Genomic DNA, 27844 nt, shown 5'->3' with positions numbered 1-27844 from the left:
GGGGGGGTGGGGGTGGCCTCCACACATTAAAACATGTCTTCTTTTTCTCTTAGCCAGATATTTTCCAGTCTGTGACATTCCAACTCAGTCTGGTTCTGCTGAAATAAAAATGCCTTTGTCAAGGGCCTGGCACAAGCTCACAGAGTCCGCTGAGGCCTGGCCTAACAGCCAGGTAACCAAGAGCCTCAATGTGGTGGCCTGTAAAATACCCCACTGTTCTGGCCCATTGGTCCTCTGACCTCAGCCAGTTCCTTCCTCCATCTGGTCCTCAGTTTCCCCTTTCATAAAAGGTTTTAGGTAGGATGATTTCTGAAGACGATTTTTAAAAATATTGATAAGATAAATTGGAATTCACCCACAAGGCACGATCATTTTATGTTATTATGCTTTTATTTAGTGTTTTAAAATCAAGCATCCTGGTGGACAATCCTTGGTACAGTTGATTAAAGGAACAAAGGAGGAGAATATAGGGAAATCTCACGGCGTAGGACACCAAGATCAAACCGGAAGCCATTTCTCAAAAACTTGAACCCCCAGGACTCATGGTGCTTAGGGTGCAGAGTTGAACTTGATCAAGACGTCGGAGACCAAAACCAAAGGGGAAACTTGAAAGCACTAATAATAGAAACAATTCTCAGATGCATGGAGCAAAGTCACTAAGCAGATCTCCACAACGCACAGAAAACCAAGCCAGGGCAATAACCATGAACAATTCTCCCAAAAAGCCTGAAGATGAACTTGCTCCTGTTGTCAAAACCTACTTTTGGACGTTCAGGTTGGATGGCATAGTTTTGTGGAATTTAAACACCTTCCCCTCCTTGGGCCAACAGCAAGTTGGGATTAAAATTTCATTGCTATGGTGGTGCAGAACTGGGGAATTATCCAGACGGCATTCATTCATTCATTCCATAACTAGTTACTGAGCACGGAGTCTCTGCCAGGTGCCCTGTGAGTGGTTAGGGGATTCTGCCCCTGACCTCTCAGACTCACATGCCTGAATCCGACTATGAAAGTGTGGAGGAGGAGAGCAGGATGCTGTGAGCACAGGGCAGGGGATGCCCAGCCTCGGCTGGGCATGGAAGAGGCCAGAAGAGGAATGAGAAGCTGTTGTCCAGCTGAGAAGCAGGGATGGTGCGGGCGGTGAACAGAGCATGTGTTTTTGTTTTCTGTTGCTGCATAACAACCTTAGTGGCTTAAAACAACACACTTATCATCTCACAGTTTCCGTGGGTCAGGAGTCTGAGTTGGGACTCAGAGTTGGGTCAGGAGCTGGGTCCTCTGCTCAGGTCTCACCAGTCTGCAATCAGGCTGTTGGCTGGGCCGTGTTTTCATCTGGAGGCTTGACTGAGGAAGGACCCTCTTCCCAGCATCTTCAGGTTGTTGACAGAATCCACTTCCTTACTGCTGTGTGGCTGAAGTCTCTGGCTTCTTGCTGGCTGGAGGCTGATGGCTGCCCCTGGTTCTCATGGTTCACATGGTGCCTAGATGGGTGTCTCCAACATGGCAGCAAGGAGAATCTCTCTCTCTGGTCTGCTAAGACACACTTTTATTTAATGTGATGTAACCATACAAGGGACACCCCTTCACCTTTGCCATATTCTAGCAGTCCTGCTCCCACTCATGGGGGGACTCCAGGAGGTGGGAAATTGTGGGGAGTCACCTAAAATCTGTCCTAGGCAGCCTGAGTGGGGCAGGGCAGTTTGAGCAGGAGGAGGACTGGAAGGGTGGGGATGAGAGAGGTAGAGGATGAAGCTCAGCCACAGGCAGGCCCAGGACACACAGGACTCTAAGAACATGTGTCAAGAAGAATGGGAGGCCATGGAGGGCCACAATCACATTTGCTTTAAAGTGACAAATGCTACCGGATGCCACCGCCCACAACCATGCACACCACCAGCACCAAGGAGCATGCCAAAAACATCACCTCCATGTGGGTGACTCACCACAGCCACCACAGTAACCACGGCTGCTGCGAAAGTGGCCAGACATCAAAACCACCACACAGATGGTCTGCCAGCCATTGGAGTGCATTGACACAAGGAGAGTCACCAGCAAAGAGCAAAGAAAAGAAGAGGATGTCTCTCTCCACAAAGCCCACTCCAGAGTAACAGAAGAAGCATCTGCTCTACAATAATATTGGGGGACCTCAACCCACCTTTCAGCATTGGGCAGATCATCTAGACAACAAATCAACAGAGTAACCATTACTCTTTCAGAGGGAGAGAAGAAATCTAGGGTTATCAGTGGTGGAACGGGGGAGGGAGAGGGGGATGGGGAGAGACTGGACAAGGGGCATAAAGAATAAGTACAATTTGTAACAATATACACACTAGTAATATTGATTCGATCAACATATGTCAACACTGAATCCCCAAAATATGTATCATCAATTATGATTCAAGAACAACAACAAAAAATGACAAATGCTTCTCCATGTACACGATAATCTTCAGAAGGAGGTACTTTCAACAAAGTGTTTATGTGAGTTGCCTCCAGGGAAGGGAACTGGGTGGCTGGGGGACAGGAGTGAGAGGGGGACTTTGGTGCGGATTTTGAACTATATGAATGAATGTATTGTGGTCAAGAAAGAAATGTATTCATTTTTTAAAAAGCGACCCGTCCAGTGGCAACATGGAGAAAGGATTGGGAAGAAACCAGGGCAGCTGCAGGGAGACGGTCAGGTGCCCGATAAAGGAAAGGGACTCAGTAATTCAGATAAAAGAAGCACAAATGCTGACTCTGGTCAAGGTGGAATTGAGGATCTCTTGGTGCTGAGCCTTTCTTTCCAAATTTCCAGAACTCACTGCCTTATTTCTTAGCTTTCCTTTGCCCTAGGGATGTGATCTGAAGATCTGGGCACATTCTGACCTCAAGAACTTGATTGTCCCTAATGAATGGCTAATGGATCCCCAATGGGTAGAGCCACCTCCACTTTTTTTTTTTTTTTTTTGTGGTGAAAACAGAAGTCAGCTTATATTCAGGAACACCAGTGACCTGAGGAGAGGTGTTAGGCTAACCCACCTCTCCATTAAGCCTGAAGGAGAAAGGTTAGGCTGAAGCCACCTCAAAGATTCAGATTCCCTGAGGGCTTTTTAAAGAGGAGGCTGAGGGAATGGAATGTGGGAAAGGAAAAGCAGGAGGGAGGGGGTCGTGAGCTGTGGGGGCTCCGTGCACGGTCTCGCCAAGGCTCTGTCTGGCGTCTGCTCCCGTCCTTGCTGTTATGTCAGGGTCCTGCTGGAGGGTGGGACTGGCACAGCTTTACTGATGTCTTCCTTGGTTTCCCAGGGTCTGGACAGTATGTGCAAGTCAGCAGCTCCAGGCTGGCTGGAAAACAAAGCTTTGGAGGCTGGGAAGCCCAAAGTCCAGGGAACACATCTGGGGAGGGCTTTCTTCTTAGTGGGAACTCTCTGTGGGGTCCCATGTTGACCAGGGTGTCACATGGCAAGAATGGACTGAGCTACAGGGAGCCACTTCCCTTTGATAGTTCCAATACAAAGTGCTAATTTCTCTAAGACATTTGATGGTCACTTCAAAAGAAACCTTCAAAGAGATTGCATTAGACAAAAAAAAAAAAAAGAAATAAAGAAAAAGAAAAGAAAAAAACCCCAGCATTAACTACAGAATCCTAATGGGTTATGATTGCGTTATTTTCCCCTGAACGCTATCCCTGCATTCCTTTTGTGCTCTAAATTACCAATTCTGGTCCCTGTGTAGCTAAATAATAATAATTACCATATAAATGAATATGCATATGTGTCATTTTTCTCCCTAAAAGCAAGAAAGCCTGTTTATTTTGGATGAGGGTTTGTTTTGTTTTTGAACAACCAGAGCACATAATTAGAAGCCTAACCTCTTACTCTTGAAATCCTGTCTCCACCGGGAAGAGATGAAAAAGGTACTGGATGCCCCTTGAAGCTTAGAAGAAATTTTAAAACAAATTGAAAAAGATCTTTCTTTACTCTGCAGGTAACAATGGCTTGGGCATGATCAGAATCGCAGAACTGTAAGGGCAGAGGGGACTGCTGTGCTCGAGCCCAACTCTGTCATTTTACAGGTGGGGAATCGGAAACCTAAGGAAGAGAAGCTCTTGCCAGAGTAACGCTGCCCACGCCTTGGTGAGACTCAGCCTTTGAAACCAGAACAGAGTGGCCACCAGCATGACGCCATGTTTGCATCCTGGTTCTGGGATTTACTGAGGGGCCTGCAACAAGACACACAACTCTGCAAGCCCTAGATTCTGCATCTGTGAGGGGGTGATGACAGCACTGCCTCCACAGGGCTGTCGTGAAGATTCAGTGTGGTACTGGATATGGTGCCCAGCCCTGGCTGCATGTGCCATGCTCCCAGTCCATGGTAGCCATCCACAATGTCATCACTGCAGCCTCTGCACACGCGAGGTGCACCTGCAATGGCATGCAGCCGGTACAGTGCCAGACCAGGTGTCCAGACAACAGCTACCACCGTCACCAAAATAATCTTCATAATGATGATAAATATCATTATAAATATGACTGCAATCAATAATTAGTAGTATTATCAATAATACAATAAACGTCATCATCATTTTGATGGCGGCAGTTTTGGGCAGGGTATTAGCAGGCCTGGTCTTGTACTCTGTCCACACTGCAGATGCACTATACAAAGAGTCTGTGCAGACAGTAAGCTCAAGAAGGGTTTACAGAAGTTAAATGCATGTTTGAGAAACTATTCTAGATCAGTGAGGGTAAGTTTGGGACATTCAGATGAAATCACAGAGAGAACCACCATATTTTCTCAAAAAAACATCACTCGGTGATATAAAGATTTTTTAAAAAGATCATAGAAACAAAGCAGCCCAGGTCAGCTGGATCCTGTGACTAAACTCTGTGGCACCTCTTCAGTTTGGGAATAGAAGAAGGTGGCACGAGTTCCCAGGGGCTGTGTATAATGGTGGGATGTGCAGATGACCGTTCAGCAATCCAGCCCAAGACCTTGCATCTCTGGAGTCCAGGTTGACCAGCTGCACATCGGAAACACGCCAGTTGGGATACAGTAACTTGCAGAAGTAACTTACACAAAATGGTGTTGTTTTGTATGTTCGAGGTTGGAAAGCATGGCGACTTTGAGGGTTGCTTGGTGGCATCCAGACACCTCGGCTCCCATGCCAGTTGGCTCAGGGTCACCAATCACATGACAGCGTTTCTCTCTTTCTTTCTTCCTTCTCTCTGCCTCCATCCTGCCCTCGGCCTTCTGCACCAGTTATGGGTGTGGACTGGGGAGAGGGGCCCAGAGACACCCCGCATGACACGCCCGCTACCTCGGGCCTGCTGGACCCTCCTCCTGCTGTGCTGCCCCAGACCCATCTCCAGACGGTGTCATGACTTCGCGTTTTGCTCATTTATTTGATGTATTGACTAGAATTTGTGCTCCTTCAAAGAAAGGTGTTTAATTAACTCTTTTGTTCACTGCTTTGACCCCCTTGCTTAGGAAAGTAAAGATTTGTTGCTTAAGAGAAAAAATGAACGAACAAATGAGTACTTTTAGGAAACACTGGCCAGGGAGGCAGGTAGGATCAACAAATCTTGGCAAGGCATTTGCTAATGGCAGCAATGGAGAGACATATCAGGTTATGGGGACATGTGGGGGCCTGTGACTGGTACAAAGCATGGCTAAGAGTGGACAGCCTTTGAGCTGCCAATGGAGCTGCAGAGCCTGGCCCTACCCTACAGCTCACGAGTCGAAGTGCCTGCCCTGTGTACCACGTGCCTGGTCCAGCCCTGCCACTTCTGACAGTGTGGCTCTGGGCATGCCTCAGGCCTGGCTCTGTAATAGGGGCACAATAAAGACACTGATCTCGTAGCATCATGTGAGGATGGATAAAGTGCTGAGCACAATGCCTGCTGCTAGGCTCAGACATGTGCCAGTTCAGGTCCAGCTTCTCTCAGGGCGAGGTGGAGGGCTGGCCGGAGGGGCTGGGCTGCCTGCCCACCTGCCCTTCTGCATCCCAGAGCCTTTCATCTTGCAGGGGTCAGCTGGGCTCTGGTTCTCAGCTTCTGCTGCACCCGGGCAGCTGGTCAAAGAAACACTCTTGACCGTGAGGGAGGACCTTGGAAAAGAAAGGCTGGCTGGGACACAGCAGCTTCCACTCGAGTTTCTGGATCCCGGATGGTTTGGAGTCACCAGGAAATCTGACGAAGGAAAGGGGGATCTTCTACAACTAGGCATGAGGAGTCCTGCTGCCTTTGTTAGGACTGAAACAGACTGTGGAGCCACCTCCACTGGGACTTTTGGTTGGCAGGGGTGGTGACTGTGGCTCATGAGTCGCCCACATTTTTCAGGACATGGTGCTATTCCTGGGGATAAAAACTGCAGAATTACTCCCTTTCCCTGTGTTTAGAACCAACACTGAAGAGTCTGTGTTCCAGGAGCTCTTGGCATATTGAATTCAAACCACCACCTGACATGTAAGGCTGTGTCCAGCTGTGCTTTTAAACACAGTCCCCAGCCCTGCCGAGGGGTTCCAGTCCTGGTGACTCGGGTACACTTATGCCCAAGGAGCAACACCCCTCTGTATGTGGCCGAATGTGCTGAGTAGCTATGGCTGACGGACAGGAGAACACAGCTTAGCTTTAAAGATCGAAGACAAGGGAGTCAGACTCGAGTGCTGCCAGCCTGGTGATTTGCTATGCAAGAGTTTAATTCGACTTGGCAAATGCATAATAAATTATGGATTAAGGCATAGAGCATTTTGAACGGGAAAGTGCCGGCCCATTTCCAGTCGCATAGGATGCTCTTCCCTCCCCTTTATTCCCTGACAAATGATTGGTTGGGCATTTCCCAAATCAAAGAGGTGGAAAACCTTTAACAGGGTGACCGACTGAAAAGGTGCCCTGAGGTTGGATGAACTGAGAGGATGGAGTCGGGGTGGGGGCTGGACTTTCTGGCCCTGCCTCACCTCTGGCTGCCCCTCCCCAGCCTCCGACGGTCCCTCCACAGTCTGCCCCAGTCCCCATCACTGGTGGCTTCTGTTACAACCCGACTCCCCTGGCCCGGGTTTTCCTTTACACTTTGCTGTGGTCCCCATCCCAGCCCTTCTCAGTCGGCCTTGTTTTGGTCACGAGCGGCTCTGTTCCAGTAGATGACGAGCCCAAGGCAGATGGGACCATCGTGCGCATAGTGGGGTCAGTGAGAAGGAGGGTGTGGGCTTGCAGGGAAAGGGTCCCAGCAGCAGGGACCATGCAGCCAGCGCCTACAATGGGCACTCAACTGGAGCATGCAGCATGGAGTCAGGTGTTCTTGGGAGCCAGTGACAAGGAGGGAACTTAGCTGAACTGAGAGTCTGTGGTTAAGCCCAGCTTTCTTCCAATATTCCTGGGTGCAAGCTTGCTTTGTATTTAGAGCTGAAGAGAAAGGGCAGAAATGTTTTAACGATCATATCAAAGGATTATTTAGAATGAGGATTGGCAAACTACAGCGCCCCCAGGCCAAATCTGGCTTGCCGCCTGTTTTTGTAAATACAGTTTTATTAGAACACAACCATGGTCTTCATTTATGTATTGTGTATCTATACTAGGGTGGCTATACCACATAGCCTAAGTGTGTGGTAGGCTATGCCATCTGGGCTGTGTAAGTGCAGTCTGTGATGTGTGCACAGGGACTACATCACCTAATGACGCATTTCTCAGAACATATCCCCGTCGTTAAGTGGCGCATGACTGTAGTGTAATACACGAGAAAACCACAACATAAAGGAGAGTAAAGGGGCCTCGACTGTACACGCTGCTTGTAGTTGTAAAATACTGACTCCAAATAAATGGTGAAAAGGTAATTGTAATCACTGGAGCATCCACTAAAAAAAAAACTACGCAAAGAGAGATAGTAAAAAAACACAAGAGATAGATTAAAATGGAATAAATATTCAAATAAGTGATAAATTGAACTCCATTAAAATTAAGAACTTTTGCTCTGTGAGAGACACTGCTAAGAGGATGATCAGACCAGTGGCAGACTGGGAGAAGACGTGCAGATTGCACGTGGCCGACCCTCGGTTTCCTCATCTGTAACAGCCGGAGGTAACAGCGCCGACCCAGCAGGGTTCATGTGTGTAAAGCCCCCCTACGGCAGTGCCATTGGTGCCCCTCTAGAGCCGTCCCTGCCCTCCCCACCCTCCTTGGTCCCCGGGAGGCTGGCCAGGATGGACTGCTTCACTCGGACTCCTGCCTCTGGCTTCGCTGGGCCAGGCCAGAGCAGGCACCGGCAGGAGACTGAAGGACAGGAGGCAAGAGTCTGTACCCCCCAGGTCTCCCTCTGCCCCGGCACTGTGGTTTATCCTCCACCTCCCTATGGCAGCCACGGCTCTAGGCCACCCCTCCCTGCCCCTCCAGATCCAGGGGTGTAATGGCTTCCTGTCGCTGCCAGTCCCCAGGCACTTCAGCACAGCTTGCTGGCTGCCTTCACTGTCCCACACTTCTGCAGCTGGCCTTTCACGGAGCGCTGTCCTGTGAGTGGGCCAGCTCTTTCCCAAGGTGAAGTCCACATCTGCAGGCTGACCTGCACCAAGCTCCTGTTCGCCTGCTTCACCTTCTCTGTGTGCCTCCGGTCATCTCTGCACCTGGACGTGAACGCGTGCCCCCAGCCCCCCCACATCCTGGTACCAGAGCCCCCCTTTCACTAGGAGCCCCGAGCTGGCACCACGCAGGCATCTTACCTGCTTGACACAGTCCTCTTCAGCCAGCCGGTCCTGGATCAGTTTGATGAGCAGCCTGCTGGGGACTGTCTGAAGGAAAGACAACACACACAGGATGAGGGCCCGAACCTGCAGCGTGAAGCTCAAAAGGGCACACACCTGGCAGCATCCTTGATGGATCCCCGTGGCCTCTATAAAGTCCAGGACCACCATCTGGCCCCTGCCCTTCCTCCAGCCTCTGCTGTCCCACCCCCTTCCCTGAGTTTTCTTCTCCTGCTGTCCTGTGCCCGTGCCCAGAACTCCCTCCCCAACTCCGCCTGAGTAACTGTAGGCTTCCCTCAGAGCTCGGCCCCAAGCGTGCGCCGCTGCCTGCAGGAAGCCCTCCCTGACCCTCCCAGGCCGGGGTGGGGGCTGCTTCCCGTGCTCTGTAATCTTGGATGCCAACTCTCTTACTGCACTAACCACTCGGCATTCTAATGGCCTGCCCACACGTCCATGTCCTCAATGGGTTGCGAAGTTCCTTAAGGAAAAGGGACCGTGTGTTACTGCCATTGTACCCCAGACAGCGGTGTGTGGGAGGGACTGTCTTGCACAGGCACGTGAGAGCTGAATGTGTACACCTCTTCCCAATTCCACGTTCAGTGACCTCACGTCGGTAACTTGAAATTGGCCATGGTAGGAGTGTTTACACCACAGAATTGGACAAACGCTACAAATAAGGGCTTTCTTCCCCAGAGAGCTGATTATTAAATACTGACCCGTAGACCACTGCTCCAGCACCAAAATGGTGTCAAGGACATAGGAAGCCCTGCTGACTGGTGATTTAATAAAACCTCAAATTCCTTAATTCGCTCAATGAGTAGTAATAATGAGGGCTACCATTTGCTGAGTTTGTACTATGCGCCAGGCACGGTGTCACGCATGACGTCATTTGATTTCTGTGACAGCCTGTACCATCTGTACTGCGTTTACCCCTTTCTTATAGATGAGGAAGCGGAGCCTCACAGAGGTCAAGCCACTTCCCCAAGGTCACAGAGCCAGGGAGGAGCAGAGGCAGGACTTGGACCCAAGCCGTCTAGACAGAGCCCTGCCAGGCTTGGGAATGACAAACAAATTCCAGTGGGAACGCACATGGGAGGAGGCTGAAGACGGCCTTCCTTCTGCTTTCTCTCTCCTGAACTTTCTCTGACCAAAACCCATACCCCCGTTTTCCAAACCAAGTCTGATCTGAACTTACCAACCAAGCCTCAAGCTCCCCAGAGCCACCAATGCCCCTGGAAAACCCACTCCCAAAAGTCCCCTTGACCCGAGATCACGAAGCGCTAGTGCTACCCCCAGCCCCCAAAATATTCTGCCACAGGAGATACCCCCCCAGGCCAGCCCCAAACCACACATCTCAAGCTACATCAGGGCCAAATCAGCCTCCCAGGAATGGCAGGGAGGGGCTTCTGCCTGGTGTTGGCCGTGGCCGCACAGGTGTGCTGCTGGGTGTCATACCAAAGTGCCCAGCTGAGGGGGCAAAGGGCAGGGGAGATCTACCTCACACTCCTTTCACCAAGATGGAGATGCTAGAGTGGGGCCATGCAGGCCCAGGGGGACAAGCACCTTTTCCTAATTTCCTAAAGTGTCCTTACGGCTAGTGGCAGCCCTGCAATATTCTAGTGATGCTGAAGAAAAGTCTTAATATTTAACTCTAGAATATACATTTGCGAGGGCTCCGAGTGACCAGATCTTGCCTCTGGAATGCTGTTGTGTCTGACTTGAGTGCTGTTGGGGAACTTAAAGAGACATCGAGCTGGGGCAACACAGAGCTTCTCGAGCAGGCTGTGTGAGCCCTTCAGGGCCTGCTGATTTAGAAATGGTGCTTTAATAAGTGTGCACGTGGCAGAAATTGTCCACGCTGTGCTTTCATTATGTCCTGGTGGTGAGGGTGGGGGTACTAAATAGCCTTCAACCACCTCTACCTATTGAGTTTGCCATTTTCCTACCCCCAAAGAACTTATCCATCTGTGCTCAGTGAACAGACTTGGGCCAGCTCATACACAGAACAATTCAAAGGAAAGACCCTGGAGAGAGGGAACAGGGCAGCAGGTGCAGAGAAGCTGGGGTAGGGGTGGAGAGTCCCTGCCTGACAGGGAAGGTGTCTTTCTGCCAGTGCCCTCTCCTCCCAGGTATCCAGGGAAGCTTCTGCAGGCCGGCTAGACAGGGTTGGGCAAGAAGCAGCCTGCTCCTCCCCTCCACATCGTCCCCTCCTGACATCCTGAGGCCATTTTCCCGAGATTCATCTTCCCTCCCTGAAAACACCCATTCAGGAGGCAGCATTCAAACAGGTACGGGGGACCCAGGGGGGTGCCAGCCAGTCAAAGAACACGGATTGAAAGTCGGCAGGTCCGGGTGGGGCGCAGCACCCCCTGCAGCCCGCACGGTGGGGGAGGGGACGGTGGCTTTGAGCGCAGCCTCTCCGGAGTGCTCCCCACTACTGTGCTGTCTCGATGCCAGCTTTGATGTGTCACATCAGCAGCAGGGGCTTTCAGGGGGCTGCTCCTCGAAGCCCTGCCAAACTGTCTTTGCAGCAAGTAGGCATCCTCCTTCTAGAGCTCAGCCACATTCCCCCACCGCAGCTCCCCAAAGCCTGTTTTTTTTGGGAGAATCAAAGACAAGTGGATGGAGCTCAGAGAGGCCGCTGCTGGTCACTGAGAAGGCCCAGGCCCAGGGACAGGCCCCCGGCCCTTCGTCCCTGCCGGCTGGCACCACAGCATCCAGCCTACTTCCCTCCCCTTAGGGACAGGAGCTGCTGCGTTTGCTCCAATTTGGAGCTTTTCCTCTTCCCCTTCCAGCTCCCAGTGTGGGCTTCTGTGGCTTCCTGGGACCCAGAGACAGAATCACTGATCTGCTCTCCTCCCTTGAGAGAAAAGTCTTGATCTTTACTGTTTTGCTAAGAGGCAACAAGTGTGGAGATTCTAACCCTGGCTCTGCCCTCTGGGTGTCACTTAACTTTTCCAAGCCTGGGCTTCCTCACACTGTGATGACAGAGGCCCCATTCTCAGGGACACTAATGTCCTCACGTCACCTTGGCGGGTGACACTCAGAAGTCAAGAGCATTTCGGTCCCAAGTATGAACTTTGGGAGTGAAGTGGGGAGAGGAAACATTGCGATGGCCTGGTCTATCCCATCGCCACCCTCTTTCTCCCTAAAGGGGCTCCTGGTAGGGGAGGGAAGCCCTGTACTTGGACCTGAGCTCCCCAAGAAACTGATCAGAGAATCCTTCAAAGACAACTCTCATTTCAAAGTTTCTGCTGCTTCTCAGAGTTGTCAGAGCAGGTTAGGAGATGGCAGGAACTGTCTTCCTAGAGTCTGGAAGGGGAAGACAGGAGATTTGGGGGATGGGATAAGAGAAGGAAGGGGCGAGGAGAAGAGTATTTGAAGGAAGAGAGCAGACCCCACAATGTGGCTCCAGACAGGCCCATGGAGGGAGGTGATTAGAGAGACCCTGGAATGGAAAAAAGCCAATGAACTTTAAAAGGAGCCCGGGTGACTGGACCTCAGGCCGATCTGGGCTATAATCCGAGGTGGAGTGGCCAGAGGTACTGGAGACGTCCAGTGGGACTCGGAAGCAAGAGCTGATGGGCTGTTTCCCAGTTCTCACAACTGTTTGGAGGGGACTATGTTCCTTGTGCAGACAGAGGCGGGATGAGGGTGCAGGTCCTTTTATTTGGATATTGAAGAAAAGGGTGACTCTGGGCAGCTGGAGCACTTGTGGACATTGGGCCACATCAGATCTAGAATTTTTAAACAGGATGGAAAACTGAAGTTTGGAAGAACCCAGCCTTGGGAAGGCGTCCCTACTTCTTTGTGTCTGGCCAGTCTTCAAAGATTGGGTCATTTATTCATTCAACAAACACAGGCTGTTTTGCTTTACTGAACAGTTGATTCCGAAGACACCTTGACCTAGGAGTAATTGTGCTGGAAAAGTCATCATTGCAATGAGATAAGGGGGGTGCGGCTTGGTGGGTTCGCAGCCGGCTGATGTTAGAATTCCCTGGGGAGGGTTTTTTTATTTTTATTTTTTTTAATATAAAATCTTATTTATTTATTTTTTCTTATTTTTATGTCAATAGGGACAAATTTCACAAAAACATTAACATCCTTAATGATAAAAGAACTCTTAAAATGAGGTAGAAAAATCTAAGCAGAAACTGGGTGAAGGACACGAGCAGATGAGTTACACACCCCATAGAAATGCTCTTGTCTGGGCCAAGCCCGTGGCGCACTCGGAAGAGTGCAGTGATGGGAGCGCAGCGACGCTCCCGCCGCGGGTTCAGATCCTATATGGGAATGGCCGGTGCACACACTGGCTGAGTGCCGGTCAAGAAAAAGACAAAAAAAAAAAAAAAAAAAAAGAAATGCTCTTGTCTAGTGATTACACTCTGAGATGCTGGGGGGCGGGCAGGGCTAAGGCCCTTGGCTCCCCATCTCAGAGCCCCCGGGGGCTTTTGGATCTGGCTCCTTGGTGGCCAGGCCTGGTTGCCCAGACAGTGGTGGTTGGGGGCCCTCTGCTCCAGCCGAGGTCTCAGGGGCCCCAGGAGCCCCAGGAGAGAATCAGGAACATTTTCTAAAAAATGCAAATACATGGCACTACTCCTACGGATTAGGACTAAATGCATCCTTTGCGGCCCAGGTATGGATTTTTTTTTTTTTTTAAACACGCACCAGGTGATTCTAATATGCTGCCAGGGCTGAGAACCTCTGGATTAGGCCGTTGCAAATTTGCAAATACATGTTCTTTCTGCAGTGATTTCAGTAATAAGGCTTTTTTTACAGTAGGAATCTCAGGCTCATGCACGTACAGGGTCAGCACCTGAGCGTGGGGGCCTCCTGAAATTCTGCACCCTGAGCTCCTGGCTGGCCTCACTCAGCCCCAGCCTTGCTCCCCATCTCGTCCCCAGGGCCTGCACCGGAGCCTTTTTGTGGTGTTGGTGATGGTGAATTGGATTATGGGCTTAGAGACAGGACCAGGGAAAGCACATGAGGGAAAAGGATTCAGCAAAAGAGATTAATTCAACTAGCTTAATAAAGAGTAGGAGAGGGAGCAGGGTGGCCTTGGGCTGGGGTCCCACGAGGGGCGTTTGAGCAGGGGACAGGGCTGTGGAGGAGATGCTAGAGCCACTGCAACGAGAAGGAAAGATGGGGGCTTCAGCAGTACTGTTGGAAGCCATGGCCCTCTTATGGTGTTCAGCATGAGGACTGGAGTCATTTTGACTCTCGCTGGCTTTCACGTGTCTGTGGGTCCCTGACCTCCTCCAGGAAGATCTGTGGGGTCAGTGTCTAAACAAACCACACTGACCACTGTGCCAGTCACCAGCCAATGGCCTCGGCTGGGGTTGCCTGGTGGCAGCAGCGGCAGCCATCAGAGCCGCAGTGACTCTTCCGGCTCTGAGCCAGAAGAGTCTGATGGATCAGAGCATCAGCCGTGAGGGGCTGTGAACAGTGCACTGCAGGAGGTGTCCACACCCCAGAGGGGGGATGGCCCAGGGGCCACCAGAAAGCTGTCTCCTCAAGGAGATTTTTAACCCTGACCGGAAACTGATCAAATCATTGGTGAGTTTTCTAGGTGTGATAGTGTGTGTGTGTGTGTGCGTGTGCGCGTGCGCGTGTGCGTGCGTGTGTGTGTGTGTGTGTGTGTGTAATAAAAAGAGCCCTTATCTTTTGGAGTGTGGAAATAAACTAAGACCACCCAAATAAGGCAAGCAAAGGCTATTATCTATTCAGAGCTTGCTGTGTCCAGGGAGTTGGCCACCATCATTTGCATCTGCAGACTCAGAGGCAGGCAGAAGAGTGCGGAAGCTTCTAGAAGAGGAAAGAGAAGGCTCCAGGTGTGCCCTGATGGAGGCTGCAAGCGGCTCACTAGGAGCAGGGCAGCCTAGGGGAATGGTTCGGGGAGCATGTTTGGTTTTCTCTGGCTGGTCCTAAGCTGGAAGTGGGGATAAAAATTAAGGAAGCTATCAGTTATTAATCAAGTCCTGGCCGGCTGGGGCTGATTGTTACAGGGGATATTGTTCAGCTTCCTGGATTGTTGGTGGAGACAGCAGTCTGACGTCCTCCGAGTCTGACTATACAGTAGGCTGGCTTCCTGGGCTGGTTATTGTGGGTGATGGGTTGGTTTCCTGGGCCGGTTGCTGCAGATTGTGGGTCAGAGTTCTATTTTTATATACAGTCTGGCCATTGTCCACTTGCGCATTCAGTCTCTCAGTAGGTATAGACTAACACATCTGTGGATGAAATGAAAAGCTGTCTGGGTTTGCTTTAATATCATCCAGGAGCAGAGGGTAGGTGCGGGCACAGCCTGAAGCTACACCGTCGTGAACTCAGCAGCTGAGGCGGGAGGGGTCCGTGGGGGTTCTCATATCATTCTCACGGCTTCTGGATAGTTTTACAATATTTCATAATAAACAGTTACAAATGAACAAATAAAAAAGCTGTTTCCAATCCCTGGTCGCCTTGAATCCCCAGTATCCTGAGGGGCATCCCTGCCCCTGTGGGTTTCCTGACACTTTGTCTGATTCCAGGCTCTCCTTTGGATCATCACAGTTATGCCCTTTAGGAAGGTTTTGCTCCGTGTGACTGTGGTTAGGGCTCCACGGGGCCCCTAAATCTTGCAGCCTGTACCCCCTTCCCAGCCTACAGCTCAGAATTAATCTAAATGAATTTGGAGATGAATTAGTCAACCAAGCCAATTCAATTAACTGATTGAATGAGGCCTCCTGGCTCCCATATCCTGCCTTGTGCTTAGTCTTACGGTACCCTCGGTTTCCCCACGGGCTGGAAGTTCGCAGGGACAAAGAGAAGGAATTCACCTTTGGCGCTCCCCTGGCACTGCAAAATAGCGCTTGGCATACACTAGGTAATTTGGAAGTATTTTGGAAACCATTTGGAAACGCCTAAAATGGGGATGTATTGGTTAATAGGGCAGAGCCAAAATTAGCAGGAGAAAATGAGGCGTTTGAAGGTATTATCGCTACTTGCAAAACTAGCCGTAAAGACTTTAAATCAGCACACAATTTAATGAGAGGCCTGGCCTGGCAGGCGGCCATCTGTAGACACGGCCACGCGCAGCCGAGCCCCAACATGCACCCATTTCGGCTCTTCAGAACCTTTTACTCCTTGATTAGGCCTGACGTCCTTGCCTTTCATCCCCCTCCACCGATGCTTCTGAACCAAGAAACCCCAACAAGACACCCTTGAAAGCACTTCAAGGATGTGGTCTGAAATATGTTGATAATTAGTGTAATGAAACCCAGGAGGAATTTCCTGAAACTCCCTCCTCTCTGTTGAATTTTATGAACCCAATAAAAGCATCTTTAGCCTAGAAATAAGCCTGCCTCCCCCAGCCCAACAGTCTTGTCTTCTGCAGAGAATGAGATAACCACTTTCTTTCTAAAACCGTACTCCCACCCCCAAAAGCTGGTGTCCCCCCCAGGCTGTAACCACACGATCCGACTCCTGCGAGACTGTGGGAGCGGATCAGAGGACACCGCCTCATGGAGGGCTAATCTTGCTGAGTGGCGTTTTCCTTCTCCATCAAGTTGTTGTCACAGGCAGACTTGGGGCTGGGAGTCGCCTCAGTCCTGCCCCTCCTCTCTGAGCACTGCCTTACCCCTACCAGGGGCCCTCACAGCCACATTCTTGCCCAGCCCCCTCTGCACCCCTGACCAGCTGGCCTGGGAAGATCTCCTTTCCTGAGACTTTAACCCTGAGCTGCCTCTATAGGTGGTTTGAACTGAGGACACACGAGCCAGGAACATGCCAAGACGGAAGAGAGGAGGAAGAGGAAACTGCAGGGAGGATGGAGATGTTGATGAAGTGTCCCGAGGTGCAGAGAGGACAGGGGTGGCTGCCGATCTCTGGCTGCGGAGCCAAACAGCTGGGTGCTTCGTCTATCTAGGTCCCTGGGGTCACTGTGTCCCCGTTCAGGTCCTCATTCTGCCCTGGGCAGCCTGGTGGATTCCTGCTGCTTGAGACCAAGGTCTGGCCATGAGAATTATCCTACCAGCCACCATTCACTGGTGGCCCACAGGCCTGGAAACTCACCTTCAATTTCTTGGAGGAGCAGGAGCCCCACAAGCCTGTGGTAAAGACCTTGCCCACTGGATGAAGATGCAGACAGAATGCAACCAGCCCTCAGCCCCAGTCTCTAGGGAGACTGGAAGGACACCCCGAGTTCTTACCCAGCTCATGGTCAGGGCACCAGGGCAGGGGGCACTAGAGTCCCCACCTCACCCCAGTGGATCATGCCCTGAACTCTTTCACCACCACCCTCAACTTTTGTCAAATTGGGTAATTGTCTTTATCTGCTGTACTTGACTTTAATCTGTACTGAAGTTCAAAAGTTTGAAGGTGCCATCAGATGTCATGTGTGTTTCTGTCTCCTGGATCTGCCTGGCAATGAACTTGTCAGTTGATGTGTGTGCAGGACGCTTGCGCTCCGGCGTTTAAGCAATGGACATCCTCAGCCTCGATCAACAGGCCTTGGCTCTGTCTGTCGGCCTCAGGATTTAGAAGCAGGGAGGCCTGGCATGTGCCCTGCAGGCACTGAGCGCTCAGCAAGCACAAGCACTCTCACCACCCTCAGCGGTCTCCCTCACAAACAAGACACAGCCTGGGTCTCGGGGAAGAACGCCCGGAGGGGCACATCCCTGCCTATGCCCCAAAGGGAATTTTGAAGAAGTATTTTGGGTTTTTATTTGTACTGAAGAGCAACAACGTGATCAAGCCCTATATCTCCCTTTAAAAGATATTTGCAAATATAGGGCTGGTGGTATTTTAGAAAGAGAACATCCAGGCTGGCTGGTTAGCTCACTTGGTTAGATCTCAGTGTTATAACACCAAGGTCAAGGGTTCAGATCTCCATGCCCGCCAGCCATCAAAAACAAAAACAAAAAAACCAGAACATCCAGTCCTCCTGGGATGCCCCCACAGATGTGTGTGAGAGGGACCCCAGCAATGGGAACTGCGGGGCCAGAGGGCAGGACAGGGAGCCTGGGGGGTGGGAGGGAAACAACCCCGAGATGCAGCACATGGGGGTTGTGGGGGGTTTTCCACTGTGGAGACAGCCCGACACCTGCCCTTCGAACTCCCAGCCCAGCTCAGCCCTGCACGTCCTGGTGGAGGCCACCAGGAATGCCACGTGCTGGAGGAGACCACGGTCCTGCCTCTGCCCCCTCTATTCAGCTGACCCTAAGAAGAAAAGGAGCAAGCCTGGACCACTCCATTGGGACGAAACAGCCTCCCTCACTATTAAGAATCCTTTCCAACCACACTAACCTCCCCCCACAGTACCCACCAGGATATGGGCCTTCGTCAAGAATTCTCTCCTTCCTTCCATCACACCCCGCCTGTTTCTCATTCTGCCCCAGCATTTTCTTTCATTTAACCCGAAAGGAAATGGAAACCAGCCATGTGAGCAGCGAGGGGCCGGGGGTGGGCTTGGGAAGCACCTTCATTCTGTCCCCAGCCCTGTCCCCAGGGCCAGTCCTACCTTGACTCTCTGATAGTGCTTTCTGGCTTCGGCAGTCACCTGGGAAAATCCTCTTGCTACCAAGTTTTCCATGGTGAGGAGATTGCTGTTTAGATGTTTGCAAAGCCACATTGCCTGAAGAAAGGAAAGAGAAGAAAATTTTAGTAAAAACAACAAATGCATTAAGAAGAACTTCCTTAAAATGCCCAGGTCCTTCCATATTCTACTAGAAAAGGTTGGCTGCAGGGAAGATACATATTTCTGGCTGGAGGAAGGCCACCAAGGGAGACAAGCCCATGAAGTACCTCCTGGCCTAAGAATTCTGCCTCGTGCCATCTCTTCCTCAACCAGCCATTGGCTCTAAATGGACTGGAAAACCTACATGCAGGCTGTGCTTTAGCTGCCCCTAGTGCACCTTTTGAGCTCTGTGCACAAGTTTTTAACTCAAGGAGGGTTTAGAACAGGAAGTGTGGGGACAAGACCTATTATGGGTCACAACCTACACTCAATGTTCATTTATTCTTAAAGATTGGGAGATGATATATTCTGGTCAACAAGGGAAGAATAAGTTTTAAGGACTAATAATGCAATGAAATGTTCTTAACACCAAAATTATGCTTATGACCATCTCAGCATGGGATGATTCTGAAGGCCCTTCCAGGTCCCCCAGGTTGGTGTGAACCTTAACTCTGTTCCTTCTGCTGGGAAACAGCAGTGACAATATCAGGAAAGAGCCCTGTTTGGATTTCACTATATACCATCTTAACATAGCAAAAGCCTATTAGCCAAACAAAAGGCTTGTAGCTGAAACAGCAGCTGAGAGGGGTCAGTGCCTGACTTAACAAGGAGGACAAGCTCCATCGCCTCGGCGACACTGAGGCTTGACAAAAGCTGGTCTCTGTGCTCTGAATCTGCTCTACCCAGCAAATTCCTACCAGCAGGCAGGGAAGAGCTAGAAGTGGAAGGAAGCACAGATGGCCCCAGAGTGTCAAATGTCGAAGGCAAAGACCCTTTATCACACTAAGCGACCAGACTCTTCCTGAAAACAGTTCTTGGTAAGCTTGATTGTCTGAATGCAGAGTCTGTTATCCCAGCTCCCCATGTCAGAATCACCCGGGGAGCATTTTGCAACTCATTTGCTAGGCCCAACCCCAGAAGATTCTGATGAGGTCAGTCTGGTGGGGAGTCCAGGAATCTGCATTTTCCAAGGCACCTGGTAATGCTGATAGTTGGCAGGCCTGGAAGCCCCAGTTTCTAACAGTAAAACGGTGAGAGTGGTTGGATTCGGGTGGGTTGGCTGCAGAAGGGAGTGGAAGCTGACAGCCTGCTACTGAGGACTGAAATGGACAGACAGAAGGATGGATGGACAGATAGATGACAGATAAACAGAACAGCTATGCTAACTCTCAAAGCATAGCAGATGCAAGTTGTTTTGTGCAAGGGTCGGCTGTCTTAATTCCTTGGCAGAATGAAGCAAGCTCCCAGTTATTGGAAGAGCAGCCTCCCCCCCCCCGCCAGACCAGCCTGCGATGAGTGCCCACAGCGGTGACTTAGTCATTGAGGAAGCGTTCACTGATGTTTGCTAGCCAGGCTTTTAAGATGCAGAAAGAGGGCCGAGCCCGTGGCGCACTCGGGTGAGTGCGGCGCTGGGAGCGCAGTGACGCTCCCAACGCAGGTTCGGATCCTATGTAGGAATGGCCGGTGCACTCGCTGGCTGAGTGACGGTCACAAAAAAGACAAAAAAAAAAAAAAAAAAAAAAAAGAAAAAGCAGAAAGAGTTCCATCTTTTAACACATTTTTGGCACTTAAAAGATTGACCTTAAAGATTGAAGCCATAGACAGAATAAAACACAAGTTTCTGGACAGGGGTTGCCTCCAAAGAGGGAGAGATAAAAAACGGTAAGAGAGGCAGTCCAAGGTATTTCTTGTATCCTTCAAGTTGTATCTTTTTTAAAGTGGAGAGAGAGCCAACAAAACAAATATGGCAAAGTGAGAAATTTGTGCAAAATCTGGGAGTTGGGCACATGAATATCTATGATATAGTTTCTGTGCTTTTCTGATTGTTTGAAATAGTTCCTAATTAAAATTTTAAGAATGAATCTTAAGATTCTGTACCAGAATCTTAATTTCAGTCATGCTGAAAATTCACTGTGGCACAGTCTCATTCCAGCTCTGGAGGATAAATGAGATATTACAGCATCACGACACTTAATATCATACACTTACAATAGTTGTTTTCCCCGAGGCAGGTGGACCTAATATTACAATCTTCGGCACTGTGGAATAAAAAGATTTGAATGTCACCACTCGGGATGATAAAGCAGCCTCCCATGTCCGTGGCATTCCAGGTGTACTTATTTCTCTTCTCCCTAGATTTCATTTTCTGACATTGACACGGCCATTTGTAACCAGAGGCTCTGAGATGCTCTTGCCAGAGAACATGTTCTCAGTGTTTAGAGAGGTAAGTGATCACTGAGATGGTTTATTTTTCTATCTCCAAGGGGACATGGACACAGTAACTCGTTCGCCAAACTAATAAATATCAAGAACAATTGGGACTTCAAACACCATAAAGCATTTTAAACAGGGACTTTGTCTCGGGGACGCTCTCTCAAATAAAGCTGTATTTTATGTAAATTGACCTTCAAAGCTTTTGTTTATATTTATGCCTTTTTACTTAGCAAATGGTATTCCCATCATTTTACAGAAGGAAATGACAGGGAAAAGCCTGGAGTGTATGGGCCAGATTTATAAAACCCAAGATAGGAAAGGCTTTGTTTTCAAACATGTCATTTCTATGCAAATGGAAAATACCGGCAGCTTGTTTTGTGGTTATAGTCTCAGTTCTGGAATGTTCGTGGCCCTGCACGATTCCTAAAGCATCTACCAGACTATTGAGCAGGGGCTGGTGATCAGTAAAGAGAGTACCATTGAAAGAAAGGTGCTGAAAGGCGTGTGCACTTGGGTTAAAAGGAAGGAAGCAGGAGGTGGTGTCTGGACAGATGAATCCACGATAAAGAGGATGAGTTGGTCATCCTCTGCCCCCGTCTCTGGCAAGGGAACTGCTCTCTCCTCAAGGACATGAAGCGTCAGGCACACACATCCAGGCTTTCCGCTGCTCCTTTGGTTTTTATGTGTGTTCCTAAGCACTTGCTTTAGAAACTCCTGTTGTGTTCTTCATTTCTGCACATTTGCAAATGTGGTTCATTTTGCAAATGTGTGACATGTGAAATATAGGAAACTTGCTTCTTGGAAGCCCACAGCCCTTCCTGCTGCTGTGACGTGAGCCAAGGGATGTTGGAGGCAGGAGGCCCTGCATAAGGCAGCAGCATGGGCTACTGCCAGGGAAATGCTGGGATGCTCCAGCTTGGTAAGCTGTTCCAGACACTGCTCTCTCCAAGTCAGGCTCGGGCTGGGGTGCTTCCAGCCCACCACAGTGTGATGGACACAGCTCCCAATATTCTTCTGGCTGAAGGTCTCTGTGTCCCTTTAAGTTCCCTTGGACCCTAAGGGGCAGGGCCTGCACAGAAGGCTGGGATGTCCTGGTCACCCTAACAACATTGCCCTCCAGAACCTCGATTAGCTGGGGATCCAGAGAATCACCTGGGAGGCCTGAACAATCCTCTCCCTCAATGTGAGAAGCTTGGGAGTTTCTCATTCTTCCTGTAGATGTTCCTTCCACATTCCTGTCTTGGCACTTGTCATTTCCCAGTCAGGAATGTCCTCACCCCAGCCCCTCAGCACCCGCCTCAGGTGCCCGTCTCCACCTCCTCTGAGATTCTTGCTCTTGCTCCCCTTGGAGGATCACGATCAAGTGGCTGCTGTGTTTGCCTTCCACCTCGGGAAGTTTCATGCCACTGCCAAGAAGCCAGCGGTACCTCTGTCCCCCATGGAACAGCAGGCTCCCTGAGGGAGGGGACAGTGTCTCTCCTCCTTTACCATCCCCACGGCAGGCAGAACTGCGAGGAGCCACCCACACAGCTGCACCTGCAGCAGGCTCCAGGGGCGGCTTCCTCGGCTGTCCCCATCTCTTTCTGTGGTCACTGAGGGTTTGTTACCTTCGTCACCACCATTGCTACTGCCTTACAAAAGGCTCCCTCTGCCAGGCAGCATTCTCAAGTATAAGCCACAGCAACCCAATGCAGCCGAGTCAAGAAGGGGTTTATTCAAAGGCCAGCATGGCACACACAATCCCACAGGCTGGGAAGCCAGGCCCAGGGCTACCCCACCAGGAATGATGCTCCAATTAAGACCACTTGGTGGTTTGGGGGAACAGCACTGCCATAGCAGGCTCCAGACAGTGCAGCCTGTGTCCATGACGCTGCTGATAGATGTGGGCTGTTGGGCAGCCATGAGCCACACCACCACTGCCACCCAGAAACTAGGCCCTGAGCACCCCCAGGGAGAGCACCTCCTGGACAATGATCCAGAGTCTAGGCTCACCTCACCGGTGAAGCTCAGGTAGCAGGCCCAGGCCTTGGCCACTGTGGAAGATGGGAAGCTTCTGGGGTGGGAGCCAGAGCAGGGATTCAGTGGCCCATTCTCTGCTCTAGGTCTGTAACCTAGAGCAAGACCTTCTAGGGCCATCCACCTGGGACAGAGAAGCCATAGCAGGTGAAAAACACTGCTTACAGGACAAGTCTGGAAATGAGGTGGTTTGGGGGACACTTGGTCATCAGAGGATGACGTGAGATGGGAGCTGGGTGCCATGGAAGGTTTGGGAGGGAGGGGCCATGAAGTAGAGGGTTCACTTGGACCAAGGGACGATGCTTGCTTGGCCAAAGTCAAGGTAAGGGAGCAGCAGGGGACCATGGATCTGCTGGTACACCTATCACTCTGCTGCCTCTCCAGGGCTCCCACCACAGGCCTCCACTGAAGTTCTTTGGGACGTGGGCCAGACCCAACAGGCTCAGGGCTTGAGGAGGCTGAGACAGAAGATGCACCTTGATAGGGGCATTTTGGGAACGGGCCTGACTCCCAAGTCACACATTCATATCTTAAAAAAAGTTATTGGCTGGAAGGCTGGAGGGGAAGCCCTCCCCTCTCAGGTTCCTGTAAGTGGCACCCAAATTGTACACATCTATGAAAATACTTTAAAACGGGAACATCCACGGTCTCTCTCCCCACCTAATTTCTCGCACACATTTATGTGATTAATTTCAGTTTCTTAAAATCTAACACCTTGAAACTCCAGCCCTGCTCATGAGTAATTATTTATAAACAGTGTCATAAAAGGCTGCTGACTGCCAAGAGTAATCAACTTCTTCCAACCACTTCAAAGGAAATCAAAAAACCTTTCCATCCACAGATCCTTTTGAGGTTTAACTAGGAGCATGATTTAAAATTCACAAGAAAACCCTTAGGTATTGGAGCTCTAATACACTGCTTTCTTGGACAAACGTTTGATAAAAAACGAAACATACCATTATATACACCATCGCCTGCTTTAATATTGCCCAGGGCTACTGTAAATGCTCACTTTGTACTAAATCTGCTTTTCTCGCGGCGAAGGGGCTGCCAGCCCATGCACTGTGGCTCCCTTCGTTCCCTCATGTGCGTGCTCACCGGGAAGAGTCCGGAGCCCTCCCTCCCTCTGCTCCAGTCACTGGCTATGTCACTGTGTGTCGCAGTTAACGCCATGCCCAGTGAGCAGAGGGTTGAGGCTGGGAGGAGGCACGACAATCTGACCCACTAGCCTAGTGGGACAGAAAAGCTTGTTGGATGTCATGGGACCTCTCCGAGCCTCCTACACTCTTCTAGAACATGTAAGGATTGGGTTAAACCGAGTCCAGGCTTCTCCCCACTCCTGGGAAAGTCACAAAAGCAAGGTCGTGTCCCCTGCCGCTCCTCCTCCCCCCCCCCGTTTTTGCTTCACTGTCCGCAGAGGCTCGGGCAAGGGAAGGGAAACACCTGAACGTCCCTCCCTTCTTTGCATTTAAGCGGTTGAGACTTGCGCCAAAGGACAAACACATTCCAACATCCATAAAAGCTGCCAGTCCCAGGCCTGGGGGTGGGGTTTGAGGGCTATGGGGAACAAACTAACTCCCTCAAACCATGGTTACTGGGATCCGCTGACTCTCCACCCTGAGGGCGTCTGAGTCCAGCTATGCAGGAGGGCAGACGGGGCCAGCCCTCAGCTAGAAGTTAAACAGAGTCGGTCGGGATTCCTTGCTCCTGCTTGAGAGCAGCAGAGCTGGTATAACATGCAGAAAGGAGTAAAGGCTCCCTGCAGGGCAGCCTGCGGAAAGACAAGAGCCCACGAGTGAATGGAAAGTGGCCCTGGCAGTGGTGGAGGTGGCAGTGGAGGTGGCCGTCCAGCCAACATCAGCTTCTTTGCATCCAAACCAGAAAGATCATGTTTGAACTTCAGAATCCTCATGAAGTGGATAGTTCAACACTGAAAATTAAATCATACATAGAGGAGCAAGATCAAAACATGGAGAAAAGATGGAATCTGCCTCAAACTTCAGGCTCTTGGATTTGTAGGCCAGGGGCCTAGCCAAACCTCGAGGTTAATGGTTTAGGAACACAGAGCATGGAACATTCACCCCAAGCAGGCTTTTCAAACCAGTAGTGGAAAGTGCCGGGACAGCCCCATCGATCTGAGTTCAAATGGTTATATTATCATCAAGCACGATTTTTAATTGAAGAAAATCTCTCCAACATTTCCACAAGTGGAAACTCAACACGACCCCCCTCCCAGGCAGCGGGAGCACCAGTGCTTGTCATTCTGTCAGCTGTCACTGAGCAGCCACCACTGAGCAGGCCTCCATCTGGGTTAACCAAACATGCCCATTTTACAAATGAGGAAACTGAGGCCAAGAGAAAGCAAGAATCTCTCACAGTCTCTTTACATTTAATCGGGTAACGTTGAAAACAATGAGCCGAAGGGTCCCGGCAGCAGTGGCCGGAGGGATGGCGGGCGACCCACGTGGGCCCTCGCCTCACCTCACTTTGTGATCGTCTCACTCAGCTTTCACTCCGCTCCTGTTCCACTTTTCTGCTCTGCTTTTACTTTAACTTTGACCTTTGACTTGGCATTTCCTGTCATTTCCCTTTGCTATGATCTCCCTTCCCTGTGCTGTGCTTTATTTATTATGATTATTTCCCTTGCTGTGCTTTATTTATTATGATTATTTCCCTTCCTGAGCTTTATTTTTGGGTGGCGGCAGCACGAATGAGTGGAGCAGGGGCTGCAGGGGCTACCTGCAGCCTCAAATATCATAGCTGAGCAACGCCCCAGCTCCCACTCAGCCTGGGGGGGCAGCGGTTGGGGTTGGGGGATGTAGAAATGTCTTCCGCGGGCAAACGAGCCCGCAGGTGAGGCCTGGGGGTGGGGGGCTGCACCTCAGTCTGCAGCAGGAAGGACTGCCAGGAGAGAAGGGTGGGCTTAACACCCACCCTGCATAGCAGGTGAATTCTAAAGCAGAACCTCCCACCTGCGCCGCATAATACACAGCCACCTAGAGGACAGAGGCCTCCTAGCAGAGTCTGCAAGGCAAAGTACACCGCCCCGGGAACGGTGGGGCTGGGCTTAGGTCGAGAAGGAGGTTCTCCTGGGCTGCCCCATCAGGGCTCTCTCTCCACCTGGGTTATATAGGCTCTCAGACAATGTCAGCTGAACAAGGGGATGCCTAGACAATCGGCCACTCATGCCTAACTAGAGGCTCAGAAAAGGGCACTGTTGGGGCTCTCTTTGAGCCTCCTGCTTAGTTTTTGCCATGACATTGGGACCCAAGAAGCTCCTTATTCTGATGCTCCACAGCCAAGCCTGAGACTGCACCTGGACCTGCGTGCATGGCACTGGAAAAGGGCCGTGAGCTGGGCGCATCTGCGTGTTTGGAGCCTCCTCTCGCTTTTTAAAAACTACTTAGCAGCATTTCTCACCTTGGGCCTTCTGAACCCCACCATGGGGCATCTCAGGTCTTCTTCCTTCTCAGATGTACCAGGTGCTAATTTCACTGGTGTGCCAGTAGCTCCTTCAAAGTGCCCACCGCTCCAATGAAAGAAACATTAAAGCTTCCAGACACCAGTTCTCCCTGAAGCTCACACGGCACGGGAATGATCCCCCACTTCGCAAACTGTGGGATGGAGTGAGGGGCTTTCCTTGCCTGAGTACCACCCGCCTCCCCGGTTCTGTGCTTTGGCCTTGGGTCTGCCGACCTGCACGCGGGCCGAGGTTTGGGGAGCTCTGGAACTCATTAACAGGTGCCAATAACAAGACCATCAGAAAAACCCAAGTGCTTGCCTGTCTAGGTAGACGAGAAACCAAATTTACACCTGACAAGTGGAGTGATCAGAGAGCTTAAACCCAACAGGCGACATCAGCTAGGGCAGGCAAAAGCATTAATAATTGATTCCATGGGCCATTCTGAGGTTTTCATTTTAATAACTTGGCAAGAGAATTTTTTATTAGTTGTGCTCCAAAAGAAATTAAGGCAATTTCAATTAAACACCACTCCATGTTATCAAAACCCTTCTCCACCTCATTCTGACCCCCTCCAGACACAGGTAGGACAGGGTGGTTCCCAGCTGTGCCCAGGATGCGGTAAGGTCCCTGGAGGAGGAAACCCGCCCGAGTACTCACCATGATCGTTGTTCCGACGCAAGTGCTCAATCATGAAGGGGATGGGGTCCTCGGGTTGGTGGATCAGGAGTTGCTCCAGCATGGTCTGGGGGCACAGGACAGACATCCAGGTGGTTAACACCTGCAGGGCGACCCTGGTCACCATGGATACCAGCTATGGGGCCTGCTGTCTTCACTGCACCCCATCAAACACAGCTTCAGCATGAGATCCAGCCCCTGCCCCAGCTGGCATCTGCTTGGGCCCTGTGAGCAGAGGCATGAGAGGGGCTGTGTGGGTGCTGCTGGGGAGGCACCTGCAGGCAGAGCTGGAGGGACGGCGCCCCAGCACAGAGCAGGCAGTTCCCGGCCGTGTCTCCTGCCTCCCTCTGTGCTTCCCATGCAAGCCTTCTCTCGGTTCCTACGCACCCTCATTCCCCCTCAGCCTTAGCAAGTGCTGTTCCCTCAGCTCGGAATGCTTCTTCCTCTTTCTTGCCCTGACTAACTTCTACTCAGTCCTCAGGTCTCAATGGGAACACACCTTCCTTAGCACAGGCACTAGGTAAATCTCCTGCAGTATGCCCCGCAGCCCCCTCTCCTGTGCGTCCCCCCATTTCTTGCCTCACCCTGTCCCTGCTGGTCCGACCACCATCCTACTAGCCGGCCATGGGTTATGTGGGCCTCACTGTCTGCCTGGACCCCCTGGCACCCTAGTGCCTGGCACAATCACAGTAGGTGCCCAATGCGCAGATTTGCTGGTGCACACGGCCATCACTATCTGTGTCCCACCAGAGTGGGACAGAATATTTACCAGCCAAATATCTAAATAGTCCTGGGATATTCTGGCCATTTAATCCAAATGAGCAAACATATCAAGAAAAAGCAGCTTCCAGGGCTGCAGACCAAATGGCACAGAAACGAACTGGGTAGCTGATAGGGGCGGGGCTAGTGCATCAAGGGGTCCTTCTGCACTAGGGACCAGCAGGGAGGGGCTTTGACCCTCTGGGGACGAAGGGAGGGAGTGTGGGGCAGTACAAAGAGCACTGAACTGTGCGAAGTCCTGCTCCGCATCTCGCCAGCAAGTCTCTTCCCTTCTCTGGGC

At 50.9% G+C, this 27844-nt stretch overlaps 1 protein-coding gene across 2 annotated transcripts in view; it reads right to left on the bottom strand.

Moving 5' to 3' along the window:
- AK8 (adenylate kinase 8) overlaps positions 1 to 27844 on the bottom strand; it is a 122056-nt gene that overhangs the window by 92505 nt on the left and 1707 nt on the right. Inside the window, exons 2-5 of one of the 2 annotated variants that reach the window (XM_063082610.1) lie at positions 26767 to 26851; positions 20406 to 20455; positions 18201 to 18314; positions 8687 to 8755 (exon numbers count right to left, since the gene is read on the bottom strand). In XM_063082610.1, the coding sequence (XP_062938680.1) occupies positions 8687 to 8755; positions 18201 to 18314; positions 20406 to 20455; positions 26767 to 26851 (318 nt within the window). The remainder of the gene's footprint in view (positions 1 to 8686; positions 8756 to 18200; positions 18315 to 20405; positions 20456 to 26766; positions 26852 to 27844) is intronic. The other variant, XM_063082611.1, reaches the window with a different exon arrangement.

The sequence above is a fragment of the Cynocephalus volans genome, chromosome 17 (assembly GCF_027409185.1).
Source record: "Cynocephalus volans isolate mCynVol1 chromosome 17, mCynVol1.pri, whole genome shotgun sequence".
Classification (NCBI taxonomy): domain Eukaryota; kingdom Metazoa; phylum Chordata; class Mammalia; order Dermoptera; family Cynocephalidae; genus Cynocephalus; species Cynocephalus volans.
The sequence above is the reverse complement of the archived record's forward strand: the minus strand, read 5'-3'. Positions and strand labels throughout refer to the sequence as shown.